General features: G+C 47.5%; 1 protein-coding gene across 6 annotated transcripts; it reads left to right on the top strand.

Annotated features, from left to right (window-relative positions):
* The first annotated feature begins 849 nt into the window (after positions 1-849).
* On the top strand, positions 850-18,953 carry LOC308061202 (uncharacterized protein C1orf167). 6 transcript variants are annotated; one of them, XM_080380815.1, is made up of 21 exons: positions 850-1,229; positions 3,597-5,675; positions 6,202-6,245; positions 6,824-7,043; positions 7,217-7,392; positions 7,880-7,977; positions 8,337-8,523; positions 8,946-9,127; positions 9,448-9,634; positions 9,810-10,032; positions 10,584-10,765; positions 10,931-11,027; positions 11,427-11,569; positions 12,085-12,293; positions 13,057-13,201; positions 15,342-15,609; positions 16,124-16,232; positions 16,484-16,715; positions 16,824-16,959; positions 17,736-17,846; positions 18,567-18,953. In XM_080380815.1, the coding sequence occupies exons 2-21, from the start codon at positions 4,392-4,394 to the stop codon at positions 18,624-18,626; spliced, it is 4,293 nt and encodes a 1,430-aa protein (XP_080236941.1). In that variant the 5' UTR covers positions 850-1,229; positions 3,597-4,391; the 3' UTR covers positions 18,627-18,953. The 6 variants fall into 6 exon arrangements, with proteins under 6 accessions (XP_080236941.1, XP_080236942.1, XP_080236940.1 ...); XM_080380813.1 differs by having other exon boundaries at positions 1,088-1,229; positions 3,826-5,675; positions 8,340-8,523; XM_080380812.1 differs by having other exon boundaries at positions 1,088-1,229; positions 3,826-5,675.
* Positions 18,954-19,756: the final 803 nt, after the last annotated feature.

Below are 19,756 nucleotides of genomic sequence, written 5' to 3'. Positions count from 1 at the left end.
AAGGAAGAATAGGCAGGCAGAAATTTCTGGAGCCTGTGGAGTTGCAGAGCAGGCCTTTGTATTCATGTTTTTTTCAGCTCTTCAGAACTGTACAGTGACACTATAGATCCCCGAATAATGCATTTAAATGCTCAGGTTTTTTCCTTCTCTAGACCTGTGAACAGCTGTTTAAAATTTAATGCTTTTTGGTTATTTGCACAACAATTGTGCAAGAAAGGCCTAGTGAGGCCTTTCTGGTCGCTCTCCATTACGAAATGCCCACCTAGCTGACTTGCTGTGAGCTTTTCTAAGGAGAATTCAGCACCTGGGAGCTCAGGGGAGCAGAGCAAGGCCAGGGCTGGCATTTGTCCCTTAGGGGTGCCTATTTCAGGCAGTGACTCTGAGGGGTGACGGTAACAACAAGGGGCCTCTCCTGGCTTCTGAGGAGAGTGTGTATTTCAGCAGTCCTTAGGATAAACACCAACGCGCTCGTGGATCAGTACCTGGTTTAGCAGGATGCATGGGGTTCACAGAGCTGGTTGTGCTGGCTGGTTGCCTGACTTCACCCGGGAGCTCTGCATAGCCTTCGGCTGGGTCTCCTCACCCAGACGTGCAGCAGGTGCCATGCTCTCCTCAGGTTTATTTTGCTTGGTTTTTTCCAAATCCCCGGGTCGTGAGGAGCCGGCAGCTCTCTAGGATTAACCCAGCTTGCCCCGAGCAGGTGCCTCCCTCAGCGGCATCGCCCCTCAGGCGGCCTGAGGGAGGCGGCCGGGGCCTGCCGGCAGGGCGGACAGCCCTCAGGCACTGGGGCAGCCCCGAGCCCGCCGCCCGAGCCCCGCAGCCCGGGGCAGCCCCGAGCCGGCAGCCCCGAGCCCGCCGCCCGAGCCCCGCAGCCCGCCCCGGGCTCTGGGGGTGAGCGTGGGGCCCGGCGTTGCGCGTGAGGAGAGGTGCCGCCCGGGGCGGGGGAGCAGCGCGGCCGCTGCAGGTAGGACTCGCCCCTCTGGGCCGCCTTCGGACACGCCTTTAATGAGCCACGGGCCATCTGCAGCCCCGGGGGCAGGCGGCGCCGCTAATCGCGGGGATAAGCGGCTTACGGTGACCCAGCTGCAGCACGCTCGCTGCCGGGGCGCGGCCGTTCGCGGGGGACGAGGCTGCAGGTTTGGCCCAGCAGAGGAGGCGTGGGCACAGAGGGGACCGTGGCCTGTCCCTGAGGGTCTGGAGGGGCCCAGCACCGTGTCGGCTGGCAGTGAGTAAGTGCCTGTAGGAGAGGTGCGACCGTGCCCACGGAGAGCACTTGGGGGGGCCTGGGTGCCCCTGGCCTCAAACGGCTCCCAACGAGCCGGGTCGGTGGGCCACAGGCCTCCCACTCGCCCACCGCGTCCCGGGACAGCAGATGGATCTGGGGTGGCCGCAGGCAAAGGCACTGCTGTGCAGCTCTTCCCTGGCTGCCAGAGCACTAACTGCCCTCCTCAGTGCAGGGAAGGCCGCTGGTGAGGGGCAGCGGGGGGCTCAGGCGGTGGCGGTTTGGTTCCCAAAGCTGAGCTGTGGGGGAGAAGCCTTGTACCTGAGGCACGTGAAGTGTGATCCTGGGCTGGCCGCCGGTCCCAGCCTGCAGTGTGAGATGGATCAGCCTTGGTCTGCAGGGATGGGACAATCCCCATGGTCTACGCAGTGCCTGTGTATTTCTTACAGGTCTTGCATTATCATAATGCTAAAATGGCATTTGCTTTAAAGAGCTTGATTTACTGTTCATGAACTGTGCTATTCCTTTTGCTTATAACAACAGAAGTATGATCGGTTTAATTTTTGTTTGCTTAATTGGATTTGTTTCAGGTTTTAATGCATTAGTGTGTTGCTGCAAAGTGTATATAGTAAGTATGTGTTACATCTTTTAGTCGGAAACATAAAAGCTAATATGAAATCCATTGGTCATGGATTTTGCAGTTCACAAAATCTGCAGCTTGCCTTAGATATCTCTTCTGGCCTTAGAAGAAGTTTTAAGAAAGCACTTCATAAAATCTTGTTGCCTTTTGAGTAAGGTTAAGCACTGCTTAAAAGTGGTTATATTGAAGTCCTGAATGGTAATTTTGGGAAGGCAGACGAACATGATTTTTAAAGGATGCTCTCTCTTCTCAGTGGGACTGAAATCAGGAATGAGTGATGTGAGAACACCACCTAAAATAATCATGGCAACGTGGTGAGAACCTGGTAGCTGGCAGAAAAGACTGAAATGGGGAACTAAAAAAAAATCATGTGGGTCATCGAGAAAATAGGTGATGTCTAGGTTCTTGAGCATAAAGTACTCCAGTGCCACGTTCCAGGTGTTCATGGAGCAAAACAGCACTGATAAATGTGATGGTTTCATGTCCTTTCACAATTCAAATCCTTTATAGCACCCTTTTGTGATACATTGGCTGGATATTCCTGAGGTGCAAGGAGTGCTTCTATGGAACACCAATCCCCTGCATTTTGTGGTTATAGTTTGTGCAGTGATAGGCACCCTAAAGAAGGCAGCCACATTCACTCTGTAGTTGCCAACTTCTTGTCTCGAAAAAATAATGGAATCTTTCTGTTCATGGTACACTTGGTGATGTATGAAAGGTAGTAATGGCAGTTCCCAAGGATAATTGCAACGCTGCATGACTATTTCCTGTTGCTTTATTAATTGAGTTTACTCTCCAGTTTGTGGTGATTACTGAAAGAGTTTGCATGTGAGAAGGACAAGCAGGCTGTTTGCAGACAGGGATGACTGAGGCTCAGGTGCTTTCTTAGAAAGGAATGATATAAACGTATTTCAGAAACTGTAATTTGACAGGAGGCTTTCTGGTATTTGAGTACATTTGAAAAAGACAATGGGCACTGATTGCATAGGCTGTGCTGTCTCTTTTCAGATTGACTAGGGTTTTTTTAAGATGATACAGGTGCGTGTGCCTTTTCACAATACTGTTTTCATTTAAAAGGGGCATGGAAAAGAATGTTGGTTAAAATTAGTGACTGACAACTTGCTTTTAAAATTCGATGGAATGAAAGCACAGTCCCCTCAAATTGCACTTACCTGTTAGCAGCAGCTTCCAAATCTGTGCTCAGCATGAGCGTTGTATGTATAGCCATCTGACTTAGTGGCTCCCATCTGTGCTGTAACTCTTCCAGGTAAGGGGACAATGGAGATTCTCTGGGTGTGTAAACATTTTTTCATCCTTTGGTGTGGACAAGAAGTTGGCCTGCATAGCCTTGAACCTTTGCAGGGCTGTCACATGACATGTGAACAAATTTTCACTTGTTAAGCAGTTAAACAGTACCTTAAGTTGAGGCAGTAACTTTCCTGTCATCCCTGGAGAAAATCTAAGTGTGGAGGAGATCTTAGCTGGATTTCCAGTCAATGAGGACGGGTAAGCATTGTACTCTAGCTGGTACCATGTTGCTCTGACTTCTGTGAAAACATTTTCTTTTAGACCTGTTCTTGTTTGGTGTCGCGCAGATCTGGTTAGATGTAAGCATTCTGGAAAAGCAGCTACAGGCTACCTTGTCTTGGCAGCAGGATAATTCAGCCTTGCTAGCAACACACTCTTTTTGAGGCTGCAGGTGCATGCATAATGCTGGAAGTCTTTGTTTTCCAGGTTTTCTGTTGAGAACTGAGTCTGTCCCCTTCAGTCATTTCTGCTCTGACATGATTGTCTGCTGAGAAACAGGAAGAGAGTAGTGTCCATAATACTTTCAGGACTGAGGCGGGTGAATTGGAGACAAGAAATTCATAAGGAAAGTACCAAAAGCCTTTGGCAAACTGGGCAAGATGTGATGAGAAATATACGTGCTCCTTTGTTTATATTTCTTCTTATTTTTCTTCAGAGCAAAGAAACATTCAGAAGAACGTGAATGTTGATCTGTATTTGGGCACTAGAAGTGGAGTAGACATTTCTCATCACTGGCTTAAGGCTGCAGCGTGCAGTGTAACCCCCAGCCAAACAGCAGAACGAGGCCGGCTGTGTACCGCACCTCTGTCAGCTGGGAAGAGAGATCCCAGTCTAAGACAGACTAATCTCTCCTGCCCTTCTCAGCCATTCCAGGACACCACCGGTCAGTTCTCCAGTTCCTGCTTCCTGCAGCAGAATAATCTCTGCTCCGGGCTGCAGCAGCACAGCTCTAAGTGTGTGGCTCATAGAATTCCCCACCTTGCATTGTCAGTGCGCCCTGCTGTGAATCTTCCTCAGAGACACTCACACCTTGAGGCTTATAGTTTAGAAGGGAGAAGGAGCAAGACTATTGACTTTCTTCAGCAACATCATCAGAAAGCAAAGGCAGCTGGTCACTGCCCCATACATGCTGCTTGCCATTGCTATTTAGAAAGTAGGAACAAGAATAGTGACTATCCAGTGGAAAACCAACAACAGCATCAGCCTCCTGCTGCTTCTTTTATGGATCCCGTGAACCCTTCACTGGTCAATGCATGTTTGTCATCTTATACGGTAGATTCCCCTCTTAGGCACAAATTAGTGGTGTGTCCCTCTTCAAGGAGCTCAAGTGAAAGTGTGAACAGTTGTTGTAGTTCAGCCCTGACCTTGGGGGATCTCAATCCATCTAGTTTGGACTCCTTTCAGTCTCTTTTGCATTCCTCACAGATTTCTGCGAACTTTTACTGTTCAATCCAGAAGCTTAAGCAAGAAAGTGCTTTGATGGGGATACGGGGCTCCCTCCCTCTGGAGCCCAAGTCTTCTCCACTCAGTGGCAATTTGTGCTTTGCTCCTGATGAATCAGCTTCTAGTATCCTGAGCACAGGAGAACAGCTAGCTGGAGTAAAGACAAGGGCTGCCCAGGCAAGATGGAAATGGGGTGTTCCATTTGCTAAAGACTGGCGCCTTAATGCAGTGACGAGTCATGCAGAACCTCTCTCTGTCTCTCACAGATATGGATATATTGGCTCACACACATGGAGAACCAGAATTTCAGGTGACGGCCAGCCAGAAACCCTTGCATCTGGGTTGTGCTCTGGCAGGCTAGTGGATACAGAAGTTAATTCCTTCTACAGCTGCTCCCCTTATTTCATGTGTCAGTCCCAGGCAAAGCCAGTCCTGGGAACTCGTAGTCTTTGTGTTCACACAAAAAGTCATTCCCCTGAAAAGGTTCTTAAAGAAGAGCTGTCTAACAGGGCATCCCTGTGTGCTGTATCTTGGAAGAAAGACCTTCCAGCCAGTCTGTATCCAGAGGGTCTGCAGCTGTCACTGGAGACAGATTTAGGGGAGGCTCGGATGAATGTTGGTGTAGCCATGTATGGGACTCCGAGGGAGGTGTGCATGACAGCCACTTCTCCTGGAGATAAACAGTTTAGACCAGTCCAGCAGCTTAATATTAAACCTGTAGAAGTCAACAACTCTGAACCTTGTGTTAAATCCAGCAAATGCTCGGAAGAGGTATGTGACTCTAGATCACAAGCAGCCAGAAGAAAGGCTGTGGTGGACAGCAGCCAGTCCAGCCCATCTGGTATTCAGGTTGAGGAAGGCTTTGGTGAGTATTCTGACATAGATTGTATCAGTGTGAGCAGAGAAGGAAGGAGAAACAAATACTCCTACCAAAGCAGCTGGAGGAATTGGGAAGCTGATGCCAATCTCGACCAGTCTGAAGAACCTTCTGTGGAGAAGAGCGCCAAAGAACCATGGTGCTGTGAAGAAGGGAGCCAGACACAGGAAACTGTGTCCAGGGAGGTGAGGATGGGCTCACTGTGTAGCATCCCTGCTCACAGATAATACATGTACTTGTCTCTGCTTCTTGCTAGAGGTAAAGAGTTAAGGTACAACGGTGATGGGGATGCTTGTCCCTTAGTTTTTTCTGGCACTGAAATGCCAGAATGTCCTCTTTTATGGTCCTGATCCATCCCAACATATGCAACTTTCTCTCACGTGCTTCTTCCTGAAGACCAGCATGTTAACTTGGTTGGTCTTTGGAATGTAAACACCTGTTTTTTATATTCTCTGGATCATATGCAGAGGGAAAGCATTAAACTGGTTCTTACTCTGTGAAGGGTCCTGAGGCTTTTCCATGTCTGAAGTATGTAAGAGTATTCACTGAGCAATGGTGGGAGTAGTGTCAAAGGCATCCGACATAATGTGCTACCCTGAGGAAGCACTGTTCTGGTCTTCATCTAAAATGACTTGCCATGCTGGGCACAGACAAATTGTTTAAGAGTAGTGAGAATAATCATGTGAGTTACTGTCTTTTGCCTGTTTGCAGGTCTCGGAGAACAGCTTCTGGTCATTGAAGGTGAATGAGCAAAGGTAAAAAGACTGGTTTTGTGTGAGTGTGCTGGTACATAACAGGGGAGGAAAACTGCTGCAAAGTGGCTAAGGAGGCCATGTTCTTAGGAATGTTTGGGTTTAGGACTTAACCTACATTATTCTGCCATGGTTGGGTCAGGGGCTGCATCCATTTCTAGGGTTGCCATCTAGAATGGAGCATGCTCTAAAAAGAATATCTGTATCCTTTAAATTCTAGCTTCTAAATTCAACCTTGGTTGTTGCTAGCAATGAAAAAGTGTTGGTACCAAGTATTCCGCTTTTCAGTGCAGCAAATTCCAGCATGCTTACTGCATGGTTAGCTAAGATCAAGAACTGGTCTTGTCCATGAGATGGGATTCAAATTTGTGACCTGTGGATAATATGTGTGTGAGATTGCTACCAATTTAGCAATGGTGATACCTTAATTTGGTGTGAGGCTGCAGGTTTTCCACTCTTTAGAGGGAACCACTTGAAATACCTCTTTTCAGCTTGGTGGCTGAACTCTGATTGCCATCTCCCGGCTGTGTTTAACTTTCCTTTGTGTTAACTGGAGCTCACTTTTGTTTTTTCTTTTTAAGTTTCCAGCACTTGTGTGACAGACAAATGCTAACTAGGTGTTTCCAAGCCTGGAGGAGACACATCTTCTGGAAAAGGGCTGCAGCCAGGCAGCATTACAGACAGCAACTACTTCGGAAAGGCCTTGGTGCTTTGCAGTGGGCTGTGCACCAGAGGAGGATGCAGCTGGAGGTAGCCCAGCAGAGACATGCCTCGGCTCTGCTAGCGATCAGCTTCCACAGGGTGAGGACGGGCTAGGGACAGTAAAAGTGGTGCCATGAGTTTTCTGTTGTGCAGTCAGAGGAGGCAGAAATCCTATTTGGATAGGGAGGAGGAAGGGGTACCCTGTATGAATTTCAGTGATGTGGACCCTGATACTCTGCCTGCAGTTTGTAATCATGTGGTTTCTCCTTCAGTGGAAGGAAGCTGTGGAAAAACAGAGCAAGAAGCAAGCTCTGCAGGCTGAGCCATATTCTTATACCCCAAGTTCATCGGTGGGGTGTTTTGGAGTAGGAAGATTAGCAACTATGACAACCTCAGCTCAGCACCAGCTTACAGTAGGATACTCAAAGGAAGCTGAGAAGGCTTGTAGGTAAGCTGAAAATGTTCTTTCTGTTATCTTGGACAAGTGGAGGTTTACAAACACCACAAGAAATTTTTCTTAAAGGGTGGCAGACTTGTTTCCAGGTCCTTGGATGAATTGTTGCAGATAAGCACTGCAAGAATTACTTAGTTTTAAGAACTAAACAATCCTGTTTCAGAGCTTCTGTGTACTAGTGTTTTCAATCTGATCTGAGTGTCTGACAGAAATACTTCTGCATTATTTCTTGAGTTCAGCTGTCACCTGCATATGTGATACAGGTGTAAATGAGAATGGAGTGAAGCAATACTACAGCGTCTAGCAGGACAGTAGAGGTGTCAAAAGAAAAACCTTTTGTTGTGCCTTCTGATTTTGAAGGCAGGAGAACAAGTCCAGACAAAACCAGAGAGCTACCTAAGGAGAAAGAAGGCTCTGGATTCTGTTCTGTGAGTGCCTCTTTGGACAGACGGATGTTAAAGCATGCTTGTGACTCTTTCAGGGTGGAGGGAGAATTGTGGACACGGCTTCATCGTAGGCAGAGAGGAAGAGAGTTCTGCTGGAGAGCTGAAGCAATCAGAGATATGAGACGGCTAGCTGGTAAGCACGTGTTCCGTGGCCTTGGAACAGCTTGGATGTAATCACTGTTTCACCATGCTTCTTGGTTTGGGTCTAGTTGTTGCTTTGATCTGGCTTTTACAGAACCTGATCCTGCAAATAGCTGGGCCAGTATCTCTGATGGCAGAGGGTGGCCCACTTTTCGTGTCATACACCTTTTGCCTTGTTCCTTGTCTTCAGCTGCAGCAGATGCTGTTACTCCAGCAATGTCAGCCGTCTCCCTTAAGTGCCCTTCCTCAGACAGCTGGAGTTCAGAGGATGCTTGCTGTATGACACAAGTTGTTTGAAGTTCTTCTAAGGTATTTTTCTTCCTGTCAATCTCTTCCTGCCCTGCAACATAGCAGCTTTCAGATTGTGGCGCCTGCAGAAGGAGCTGCTGAGCAAAGAGGAAGCCAGACTTTTGGAAGCCCGTGCTCTGCTGGAAAAGAAGCAGCTACAAAATGTTTTCTGGATGTGGCGTTCCCGATGCTCAGAAATGAAACGGATTGTAGCACTGACAACTCACATCCAAAGAAACTTGGTCTCCCGGTAAGTTGTTCATGTGAAAAATCTGTTCCCCATGAAGGTCCAAGGAATCACAGAGCCCACCCAGAGGGTGATGTGTTGTTCCGTCTTAAAGCCATCTATTCTTTTGTTTTAGGAGTTAATAAACATGAAAGTAGGGATAAAAACAGGAAAAGAAATTACTGTGGCCAGAGACATTACAGCTTGCCTTCCTTGTACTGCCAAAGTGTTTTGGTCCTGACCTTTGATGTCCTGAAAGACCAAACCTGAAAGCACTCACTGTGCTGCTGTGCTCTAAGCATGACAGTGGCTTTTTAATGAAATAAACAGAAGCTCAGAAGATGACAGCTTCTGTCTGTCTTTCCTGAAGTAAAGCCAGTTTCAGGAGGAGACAAGCTTGTACATGTGGTTTTCCATGTTGTTCTGTTTTCTTTCATTTTTCTCAGGTGCTTCAGTACATGGAAGGAGACTGCTGAGCAGAAGGCACTTTACAGGTGCAACCTGGCCCGTCTCAGAGCAGTATCACTGAGGAAATACTTCCAACAGTGGGTTCAGATGCTGCAGGTCACAGAAGGCAATAAGCAGGCAATGGTGAACTTCCTACTCCTACGATGGGGGCAGAATTACGGTGAGGAGCTTGGGGTCTGTGCAGAATCTAAGACTTGGAGGTGCTTAGGCTCCTTCCTCCTCTTCTTGTATGGTAAAATCCAGCAGAAAACAGCCTGATAACAGAGAAGCTCAGATGATACATGGTATTAACAAGCCAGAGTGGGCAGAGTTCTGGATGTGTCAGTGAAGCTGCAGGGAGATTTGTTGCTCTGCTTTGTAAACCTAACAAAGTCTTAAACCTTGCTGAAAGGAAGCAGTTTGAGGGCTGGGCTGGGCTGAGTTTCTTAGGAATGCCTTTTGATAAACATTGTCTCTTGTTGCTTTCTGTAACTGTTTAAGGACCCGTTATAAGCTCTGTAGCTGACAAGACTGTGACAAAGAGGCCTGAAAATCAGCTGCTGTGGACTACAGAGAGACAGTTTCCACAGAAAACAAGCTACTCTTTTGATGACTTCTGCCAAAAGGTGAAGCTCCAGAGAGTATATCTGCTGTGGAAAGCAAGGTTGTGCGAGCATCACAGAGCTAAGTGAGTAAAGAAGAGGCAGGTCCTGGAGCCCTGCCCTCATTAGTAGTGTCCTCTTGACTTTTTGGTCCTTCTGGAAGAACCCCTTTTACCATCCGTCATCTGTCACGTCTGTACTAGGGTCTCCCTCTGGTATCTCTTTTCAGTCACTTTGCTGTCTCCATATCTTCTGTCTCAGTTCTTTCTCTCAGACTTTGGAGCAGTGTAGACTCAGAAAAGCTCTGAAATTATGGCACCAGAAGTGTCTCATGCTGAAGACAATTGAGCAAAGTCCTAAGCAGTCGCACAGAACTGCCTATGAAGAGCCTCTTGCCATGCTCTTTTCTGAGGACTTCTCAACATCTTCTGGTTTTGATAGCAGTGCTCCAGCTACTCTGGCCTCTCAAAGCTCGTTGGAAAAGGTGAGAAGGTCTTCATACATCTAGACTGCTCTGAGGTATTATATTGCTGGGATTTTTCAGGGGAAAATTTCTGTCTCAACATGGCATTGTCATCAGCGAACTGTGCTTAGTATTTAGGCCTGAAGAGCACTGCACCTGTAGGGTTGTGGAGTTTAAATGTAATCAGAAATCATAAAGTCTCTGCACTCTGTGTCCTCCTTGGTTCATCATTTAGTGATATGGGAAGGTATTGAGCTAGTGAGGTTCTCTTGTATGCTTGCTTCTGTTTGTGGCTGCATGGTGGGAGGGATGAGGTACAAAAGCCTCAAGTGCACATGCCTGTTCCCCCTGTTCGCAGGTAGAAGTAACTAGTGTTGAAACAATGTTCCCATCACTTACATGCTTGCACTCCAGAGCTGTACTTGCTAACCTGCAGTTCCTTTGGATGCATCCTGGATTTCCCTGAATCCTTGCCAAAAAGAGGAGTAAATGGCATGGTCAGAACTGTTAGCTGAGTGATTCCAGTGCAAGGATGTTTACCTCACAGCATGTTCTTCCCTCCATACCTGCAGGAATACAGTTTTAGTGACAGCAGTCAGCAGGGCTTCTCCTCCGTTCTGGCTGCTGAGGATGTTGCACACATGCCACATTACAGTTCTCTCCTGCAACTACACCAATGCACAGAGCTGCCAGCTGAGCTGGGTGGGGAGCTGTACTTGCAGGCCTCCTTTTCTCCACAGAGCACTGGACCCGGGTGAGTTGGAGACTGGTTCTTTGGGATGCTCGTAGCACTGTCCCCTTGTTTGGTCTGGCTGAATTCCTTCCTTCGGGATAGTCTCCCATGTCACCTCACACCATCTTTCCAGGTACTTCATACTCTTCTTTCTTTCTGTTTTCCCCTGACACTTTTGTCTTGCAGAAGAAACTGGTTTGTGGGAGATCAGTTCCAGTCTTTGGCACTGCAGAGTCAAGACGATAACGCCCAGCCTCTCACCAGTTACTCTGCATGGGAAGAGGTAAGGCTGAAAGGTGGTGTGAGACATGTAAATGTACAAGTGGTTTCTGCAAAGCCCAGTTTACCAAAGAGCCTTTGGGTTTCAGTATCAGCATATGGAAGTCTCACTGCTGTTTTGTCTTTGTTCTTTTCTCTCAGACAGAAGGTTTGGGAGATTGAGGCACTTCTCAGGGTAACTCTTCCTACCATTTGCCAGCTAAGCTGGAAATCAGCCAGGTGTCAAGAAGTTAAAAGGAAGGCGCTAGATCCTCATGTGTGGGTGTTCATGCCGTGTGTGTGGGTTAGCAACAGGAAATTAGGCAAGCATGGAAGTTACAGTAGCAAGGAGAAAGGCCTGAGCTGCATGGAGTAACTGTGTTACAGCAGTAGTTCAAGGCCTTTTTTTGCTTCTGGATTACAGGACTGTAGTTCTGACAAGGAGGTGAAGAGTTGCTGGCACCAAGCAGAGAAATGCTGCCTGCAGAGGTACTTCATTGTCTGGTCAGCTCAGACTCAGCAGCTTGTAAAGGCCCAGCAGTACTGCAGGCTCATTCAGCTGTCTCGGTAGGTATTGTGCTTTCCAGAAGTTTCCTAAAGCTGTCTGTTTTGAGAGCTCTACACTTGTTTTTTTTAAAAGAATACTCTTCCTCTAGTTATCTTTTTTCAGTCTTCAGTGGGAGTTTTGCAGCCTATTATTTTGTGGGTTTCCTGCTTCAAAATTATTATATCTGAACATAAACGCAATAATTTCTGGTTTGATGGGGTGCCTCACAAATTAAAACAAGCCTAGCACTGCTGATAACAAGCCCTGGTAAGTTCCTATCCACGGAGCTGGCCTTGCTCTCTACTCATTCAGAAGTTGAAGATCACAACAGGTTTGGCACAGCCAGGACAGAACACTGTACAACTTGCCCTGTCCATCGTTTCCTCTGACATTTAATGGGGAAAGGATGCTAACAGATCAGGTGTATTTCCTAAATTCCTTCATGTGTATATTTATTATTAAAGTTGCAGTTACAAGGGTGTGAATCTGTGTGAGTTGTTCCTACAGTTGGTGCAATGACCTTTGTCTTTCTCAGAGCCTTTCTCAGCTGGCACCACTGGGTTGTGGAAAATAAGAAGCGAAAAGCAGCAGCAGCCCTAAAACATCGAGTTCATTGCTGCCAGATGGCTTTCAGCCTGTGGAAGAAGAGACTGGCCCAGAAAGTGGAAGCTGACCAGAGATTCAGGTGTCATATTCACCAGATTACTGCTGATGCTCTACAGCGTTGGCATTCCTGCTGGCAAAGTGAGTTATGCCATCAGCAGCACTTGTGTCTGTAGGAGAGGAATGCTGTGGAGGTGGTTGGGATGGAGAAAGTCCCACCTCTTGTTGTAACTTTGTGCGCTGCTCCTTTGGAATGGCACGTACTAGTCCAGGGGCCAGCAAGCGCCTGTGTCACCACCTTCTTGTGGTTGTAAGCAGGACATGTGCCCTGCTGCTTCCTAGTGCTTTATGCTAGGGGAGATGCTCCTTTGGCAGCTGATTGGAAAAGGGGTGGATCTCACTTTACTTGCACTACGAAAGGAGTGTTCAAGCAGTGCATTTCAGGAGCTGGGGAGTTAAACGGAGTTCAGATGCAGCATTCCGAGCTTAAACATGACTCCTCAGACCCAACAGCCAGGCTTTGCTTCAGCGGTTTCTTTTGGGACTGCTTAACAGTCCTGATTCTGTCCCTCAAGGGACTCCATGTGCTTTAAGTGCCAAGTACTTACACTGTGCCAGGGAAGGAATACTCCCAATTTTTTATGGAAAACTGCCTTGCAGATGAAAGTGGAACTGATCTGTGATCACTTGCTTGGGAAAGGACAGGGGAGGGGAAAAAAGGTCTAACTGCCTTGCAGACAAAAACCTACAAGGTGAATTGAAAAATCTCTTCAGCTGCTAGAGGACAGGATATCTTAGATATCCCATCTGGTATTTGCAGCAGATGTATTCTTTGCTCTTGTCTGGATTCTGTGGTGGCAAAAAAACCCTGTTGGGCTCAGCAAGCTCTTGCATTCTTTCACAGGGAGGCGTGCTATGAGAGAGCTGCAGCAGCAATGGGCTCAGTACAGCTGCCAGGAGAAGAAGAGATTGGTCCTGCAGACATGGTATTGCCAAACAAGAAAGCAGAAATATGCTGCTCAGTTCTGGGAATGTCATCTTCTGCACAGGTTTGTTTCCTGCTCTCAGATGGTATTTCTGAGGGGAGCTTTGAGTGAAGAACAATTTATGTAGCGGATAATTCAGTGTATTCTTACCAGAGCTTGGGTTTGAAAGTACAGATAACTTGTGTGTAAATGGAGCTTTTGTAGAAGTGCTACCCTGGGGTTGCTGCTATGTTAAGTGATCTGTTATCCATAGCCTCCCACTCCCCATCTCGTTCTTCTCATTCAAAACTTCTTTTCTTTCCAGAACTTCTGTTCAGTCTTAGTTATGCAGTGTGGTATTTGTAAACTAAGCAAAGGAGATGCAAACAAATTTGTGTAGTTTAAAAAAGTGAAATTCTAATTTCCACCGGAATTATTCAGTATTTGCTCAAAGAAATACTGGGCAGAGGTCTGATGCTTACAAACCTGAATGTTCTCAATTCTGGACACAGCATGTTGATTTAAATTTAAACTAAAGTGAAAAATTGAGTTCAATATATTCCTGCAGAAAAGCAATATTCAGTAAAGCCTGTGAAGGGAGAACCATGATATTCAATTCATCTCAGTGTTAAGTTGCAGTGTAGGTGAAGCTGTAGTATGTTTTGGAGTCTTATGTTATGGTGCAGATCCTGTAAACATATTAATTTAATCTGAAGAACAAGGTGTCTGCTGTCAATCCTTAACTTCTTATCTCTCTCATCTGTTGTTCAGTAGCTGTCTCATTTAATTGTTTCATTTATGTGGTTTATGTTGTGTGAGGCTACTGCCTGCCTGAAACACAGCAAAGTGTCCAGCTGCAGTGAAGCAGGAATTGTTCAGGTGGTTCTCTTTGAGATAAGTCAGGAGGCTAAGAATGAATAAAATTATTTACGCCAAGGATTCATTTAAGGCATAAGAAGTGCAGGTTTGGCCCTAGCGGATTTCCTTTTGAATTGTGGGTTTGGGCTGAGAGGGGACAAAGATCTGCAGAGGAAAGAACAACTAAAAACCCAGTAAAACCTTAGTGGCTGTGAAGCTTAGACTCTGCACTCACCCCACCCAGTTGCATTTTCTTCTGCAAATCAGTCTGTGCGGCGGCACCCTAGTGGGAAGTGTGTTTGAGAGAAGTCCTTAATATTGCTCCTTCCTGTAGAGTGTGTCTCCACCATTAATCTTCCTTCTGAGCTCTCCTTTGATGAGAGAGTGCTTCTAATTTCTCACCTGGATATGGTACAGGCTGAGCCCTGTCTCTTCTGAGGGGGGCATTTTTCATGCTAGGATAACCTGCAATAGATTCTCTTGATCTCCAGAGAAGCCTGCCAGGCAGAGGGTATTTACACCTCTGCCCTATGGTGCAATGGGGCGATTTGCATAATGAAAGTCCAAGTGGAACAAGGAACCAAAACGATAAGCCAGGAGTTAAAAGCAGATTGGCTCCTGGGGTTGCAGAGGAAAACTGGCCTCCTGTGCATCAGCCTGTAAGATACGGAGAGATTATTGTGGGTGCAGATTTACAGTGCTGTTAATAACAACTCCTGTAGACACTGACTTTTTGGAATAAAATTGTCTCCATAAAGATTCTAGCTGTACATCCCGTGTATGCAGGCCCTTAGTTTGTGACAGCCAAGAAAAAAATTAAAATCTGAATCTTGACAACAAACTGCTGTCTTAAATGCAGCCTGGTTCTGCAGCAAGCAGGCTTAAGGACTCAGCTGGGTTCCGTGCTGAAGGAGATTTTAGCAGTTCATCCCATAAAGAAAAGGCATTTGTTTTGTAGGTAAAGTGTTGCGTTCAGTTTGCAGAGGCCTTTGAAGAGGAAGAAATGCTAGAACAGCCAGAAGGAAGCAGATATGCTCCTGGGCTTTGAGGAGCCAAGAGTGCTGGGAATCTGAAGCAAAGCGAGGCCAAGTTGTTTGCAAAAGAAACTGTAGTTAAAGAGTCTGAACTTATGTCTCCCAAGGACAAAGCACTGGAAAAATAAGTATCACAGAGCAAGATACGTAAATGTTGATTGCAGAAGGAATAATGGGAACAGCCTTTTTTTCTTTCACTTGCTTTGACCACTTACTTGTGACACTGCAGGGTGGGGTGAGAAAGTGGAATTTGGTTTATAGCCTGTTCGGTGTTGACATGGAAATGTGAGTTTAGGCATCTGCTGCTTTTCTGTGCTTGCATTGTTTTTCAGGTGCCTAGTCACCTGGGCCCAGGTCACTGCTTGTAGACTGAGGCAGCAGGAAGCCCTCTCTTGTTTTAAACGGGTCAGAGAGCACCGTCTCCTAGTCACGAGCTTTACTGAGTGGAGGGTGAAATTCTTAAGAGCTGAACAACGGGTGCCGGGAGAGAGAAACCACACATGGCAGGAACCCTCTCCGGGTAAAGCCTGTCACCGCTGGCGACTGGCCTCAAGAGGACAGCAAGCCCTGCGTCTAGGATCTGTGGCTACTGTAAAACAAGTAAGAAAAGATGAAGGTCCCAATGAAGACCTCAGTGAGTCACTAGGCACTAAGATACTAAGGCTTGTATAAAAACCTGGTCTGACTCATGGTGACTGCTTAGTCCCTGCCTTCATCACCATAATCTGGCGTTGATTGCAGCAACCATCTGGAGCACAGCAATAAGGAATAGGGACATTTTGACCAGAGAGATGAGCGCGCTCCTTCCTCTGTGCTCAAAGATGAGATGGGATAATCACTGTCCCTGCAGAGCAGGGCGAGCTGTCAGAGCTGCAGCTTTTTTCCAAAGACTCACAGCCAGCAAACCATAAAGAGGTCGATTGATTTGGAAGGCCTGAGTCAGTCCTGCTGGGATCTCATCTGTGCAGTTTCCAGCCTGGGGTCTAGCACATTAAACTACCTGCAGGGATACGAGCATGAATGTATCTCTAAGGCTAGTTTGTGTGTGTGTGCGTGCGCTTTCTGCGCACATTGTGTTTAGCCTTGGCTGCAGCTGTGTTATTTCTGTTTGCAGGCCTGCAACTACTGGACAAAAGCAGCTGCCTTTTCCCAGTGCTCACGGCAGCGCAGTACCCTGATAGGTGCTAGGAAGAACAGGAAGATGCCTCTGTCTTGGTCCATGAGTAAGAAGATGCCCCCACCTCTTTTCCTTTCATGGGGCTATGTGTGGAGTGTGAGTGAGGAGGGAAGGGGAGTAGTGTTTGTCAGGTAGATGACTGGGATTCCTCTGTGGAGTAGGTGCTCATGGCAGTTGAACTCTGAGTAGGTTGCTTCTGAGTTCAGGAGCCATAGGACTAAGGGCTTATAGCAGCTCTGGTCTCTCCTTCTCCTGATCTGAGGTTAGCTCCTGTGTGATTCCTCTTTTCTTTCCTAGAAAGCAGAAGAGGCAGAGAAAAGGGTTCAGCACTAGCTGCCCCTCTTGGGCTTTTTCCCAGTGCCATTCACCGCTGGCTGGTGATCTACAGAAACCAAAACAGGGCTGAAAGGCTGCTTCTCCCTCACTTGGTAGTGAGACCTGGTGTGGTGGGACCCTCTCCTGCACATGCAAGGATCCAGGAGAACAAAGCAGAGGTGGACTTGGAGGAGTGGGATGAGAAGTGGCTTGGGTAAGTGGAGTGCAGGGCTCTGGGCTTTCTCTTGTTCCTCCCATCAGGAAAGGACTCCCTTGTAGGGCTGTTGGGCTGATAAAGCTCATTTTCCCCTCTTCCCTATAGCAGGAAGTACGTGAGGTGGTGGCATCGCACAGTGATACTTCGCCGGTGCCTGCGTGACAGGAGACTGCACTGTCTGGCAAGGGGATGGCACCAGTGGAAAGAAGCAAGCAAGGTGGTGATACTGGCTCAAGCGTTGGTGAGCATCTGGTGCTGCCACAAGGGTGGCAGTGATGGGTGTTACTGGGTGAGCCTACTATGCTTGCAGCCTCACATACATCCTGGGAGATGAGACCTGGGGATTTAAAAAGTACCAGTGTGTGCCAGAAATCCTGGTTTGCTGCTGTGGCTACTTTTTCTGTCTTTCTCTTTGAAATGCCAGTACGGCAGACTAGCATATCCTCATATTTAGTTGTGCTTTGCTCCATCTCACAGAAGGGAAGCTGAGACAGGATGCTTTGTATAGATTGTCTGTAGCCTGTGCAGAAGGTTCACAGCAAGTATTGCTGTCTTTGTCCTTGTATTCCTGATACATCCCTTTGGTGTCCACAGCCTGCCAAGAGCTGTTACTTGCTTTCCCCTTTTGCTGAGGCCCTGGCCACCTATGGAACAGACCCGTATCTGTCTGGCTGCTTGGGCATTAGCTGTGTGAGATGTGCTCTGACCTGCCCACGGGGTGGTACAGTGATGTGAGTGTAGCGAGCACATCCACAGTCACTGAGGAGCTGTGCTGAAGCACTGATGGGGTGCTGTTCTTTCCCCAGGGTACTGTGACTTAATCAGCCACAATATTTGCAGGAGACAGTAGTTCAGTAAGAGCTTTGTTAGCAGTCAGTTTTGCTCATTACCAATGCAAAGTCATTCAGGAGGGACCTGGGGAAGCAACTGGAAGCAAGATAGAACTAGAGGGGAAGTGAAGAAGGGTCTCTCCTGCCAGAGACCGTTTAATCTGTGCACTGCCTCTTTTCTGGGCAGGACCAGCAGAGACTGATAGAAAAGGCCTGGAGAGTGTGGAGACGACGACATTTGCAAAGCTGTGTGGTACAGAATTTTTTGGAGGAGGAAGCCAGGAGCCTACTATCTCAGGTAAGCATTTATGACTGCTTTAAGTCTTTGGACCTCAGTGGACCAAAAAGCACTCCAAAGGGACAACTGGCATTCCCTGTGTCTCTCTCCCTGCACAAAGCACTCATGAGAAGTTGAATACATCAAGCAATGGGACTTGCCTATAACAAAGGGAAATAGCTTCCAGCTTTATATGGGTTCATTTCTGGGTGTTTTTCAAAGCTTTGTTTCAGCAGTCAATTTCCGTGACATGTGCCCCCTTCCTCACTGTTATCAGAGATGTTAATCCACTAATCCCCTGCCTCTCAAGAGCCCACTCAGGGAAGAAACAGGCTCCACACTGGTGTGGGAGGACCGTGCTGCCTTGCACCCAGGGACAGGCAAATCACTATAAATTTGAGCGAGCAGGCAAAACCTTAGATCTCAAATAGCCAGTTCACTGCTGTGCCCACCTCCCAAAGATCCATGCAGGATTATGTGCTCTAACGAGATGAGAGCAGGTACTGAAATTAGAGGGCAGAAGGGGACATTGCTCTTCCTTTTCTCACGTGGGTTTGTACTCTGCACTTAACTTACTGGCTACAGGAACATAGGGGAGACAGGGAAGGACTCTGAGTGAATGGGGAGGCAGCTGGCACAGGCGTTTGCTGGAGGAAAAGCTGTGTTGATGGGTGCTGGGAGAGTGGGTGGAACCCCTCAAAGGTAACCCGAGTCTTTGATTTGTCCACTTTACTATTGAAGGCTTTTGGAAGGTGGCGCCAGCTAACAGCATTCCAGCTCAAGGACAAAGGACGCTGCTGAGTGGTGGGGCCTGCCGGCAGCTGCTGCTCTTTCAGGACACGTGGAGGATACAGCTGGCTGTCACAACAAAGAGCTGGTCCTGCCAACCAAGAAAGCAAACACTCTGCTCACGTGACAGAAGCAGTGCTACAGGCCAGAAGTGTGCTAGCCAAAGGACAACCCGGAAGAGATGGTACCTAGTTAAAGGTTCCCTTTAAAGGACTGATACCCTACCTCCCTAGAAGCACAAACTGAGAAGTTACTCCCTTTTGTTGTGAGGTTGTATTCCCTTCTCCTCTGGACCCTGATTTTGCTGGTGTTCCGATTAAAGGTCAAAAAACCACCTTATACGCTGTCCCTTTACACAGTCTTTTTTCCTGGACAGGAGTTTAGTGTCACACAGGGGAGTAAGAAAATACATCAGTCTTAAAAGAGATGAGCAGGAGTCTGCCGGTGCAAACGCTACAGCCTGTTGATTCCAAAGTCTGGACTGTCCTTGGTAGGTGCAAACACAGGTGTTTATTTTCAGATTTGGCTGTTTCCCTGGGGGTGGCTTCCCACGTGGCTCCCACCTCCTCCCCCTGTCTAGGTCCATCAGCTCTTCATTAAAGCTTTCAGTGGGTGGCCAACCTCTTGACTGCTTCCTGCTGGTTCCTTTCTGTGCTGAATGGGCTAGGGATGAAGGAACCTGCTGGGAACAGCTGAGCACCAAAAGCTTTGCTGAGGCAAGACAGGCGTGTCTGACCCCCAGCCTTCCCATTACTTGCTTCTGTGATTGATGCCCTGTAATTACCCTGGATATATGAGCCCAGTCTCAGACAGCTGTAATGAGAGGGTCTGAAGAATCTGGAAAAGGCTTTTCTTCCTTGCTTGTTTGAAAGAGATGCTCACAGCGGGTCAGGAATCTCAAAATCCCACTGGGAGCGGCCTCAAGGTCTTGTTTTCCTAGCCTGTAGTAGCTTTGCAGGATTGTTAAGTACACAAAGCAGCCTTCATAGCTCCTCTAACCTCTTATTTCAACACTGTGGGGCCTGTGGCTGTTAAAAAGTCATTAGATCAGGAAAGATAGGCCACCTTTCCCTACAGGCACTGGAAGACCACCACATCTCTTGTGACCTCCCAGAACTGAGCCCAAGTTTGTAGCTGGTTGC

Source organism: Falco punctatus (assembly GCF_963210335.1).
Source record: "Falco punctatus genome assembly, chromosome: 3".
Lineage (NCBI taxonomy): Eukaryota > Metazoa > Chordata > Aves > Falconiformes > Falconidae > Falco > Falco punctatus.
This window is presented reverse-complemented; position numbering and strand designations above follow the sequence as displayed.

Bases quoted from the DNA above. Each gene is read 5' to 3' on its own strand.
- LOC308061202 (XM_080380815.1), top strand. From the start codon at position 4,392: ATGGATCCCGTGAACCCTTCACTGGTCAATGCATGTTTGTCATCTTAT. The intron at 7,978-8,336 runs GTAAGCACGTGT...CCTGCAACATAG, and splicing joins AGATATGAGACGGCTAGCTG to CAGCTTTCAGATTGTGGCGC. The intron at 8,524-8,945 runs GTAAGTTGTTCA...CATTTTTCTCAG, and splicing joins CAAAGAAACTTGGTCTCCCG to GTGCTTCAGTACATGGAAGG.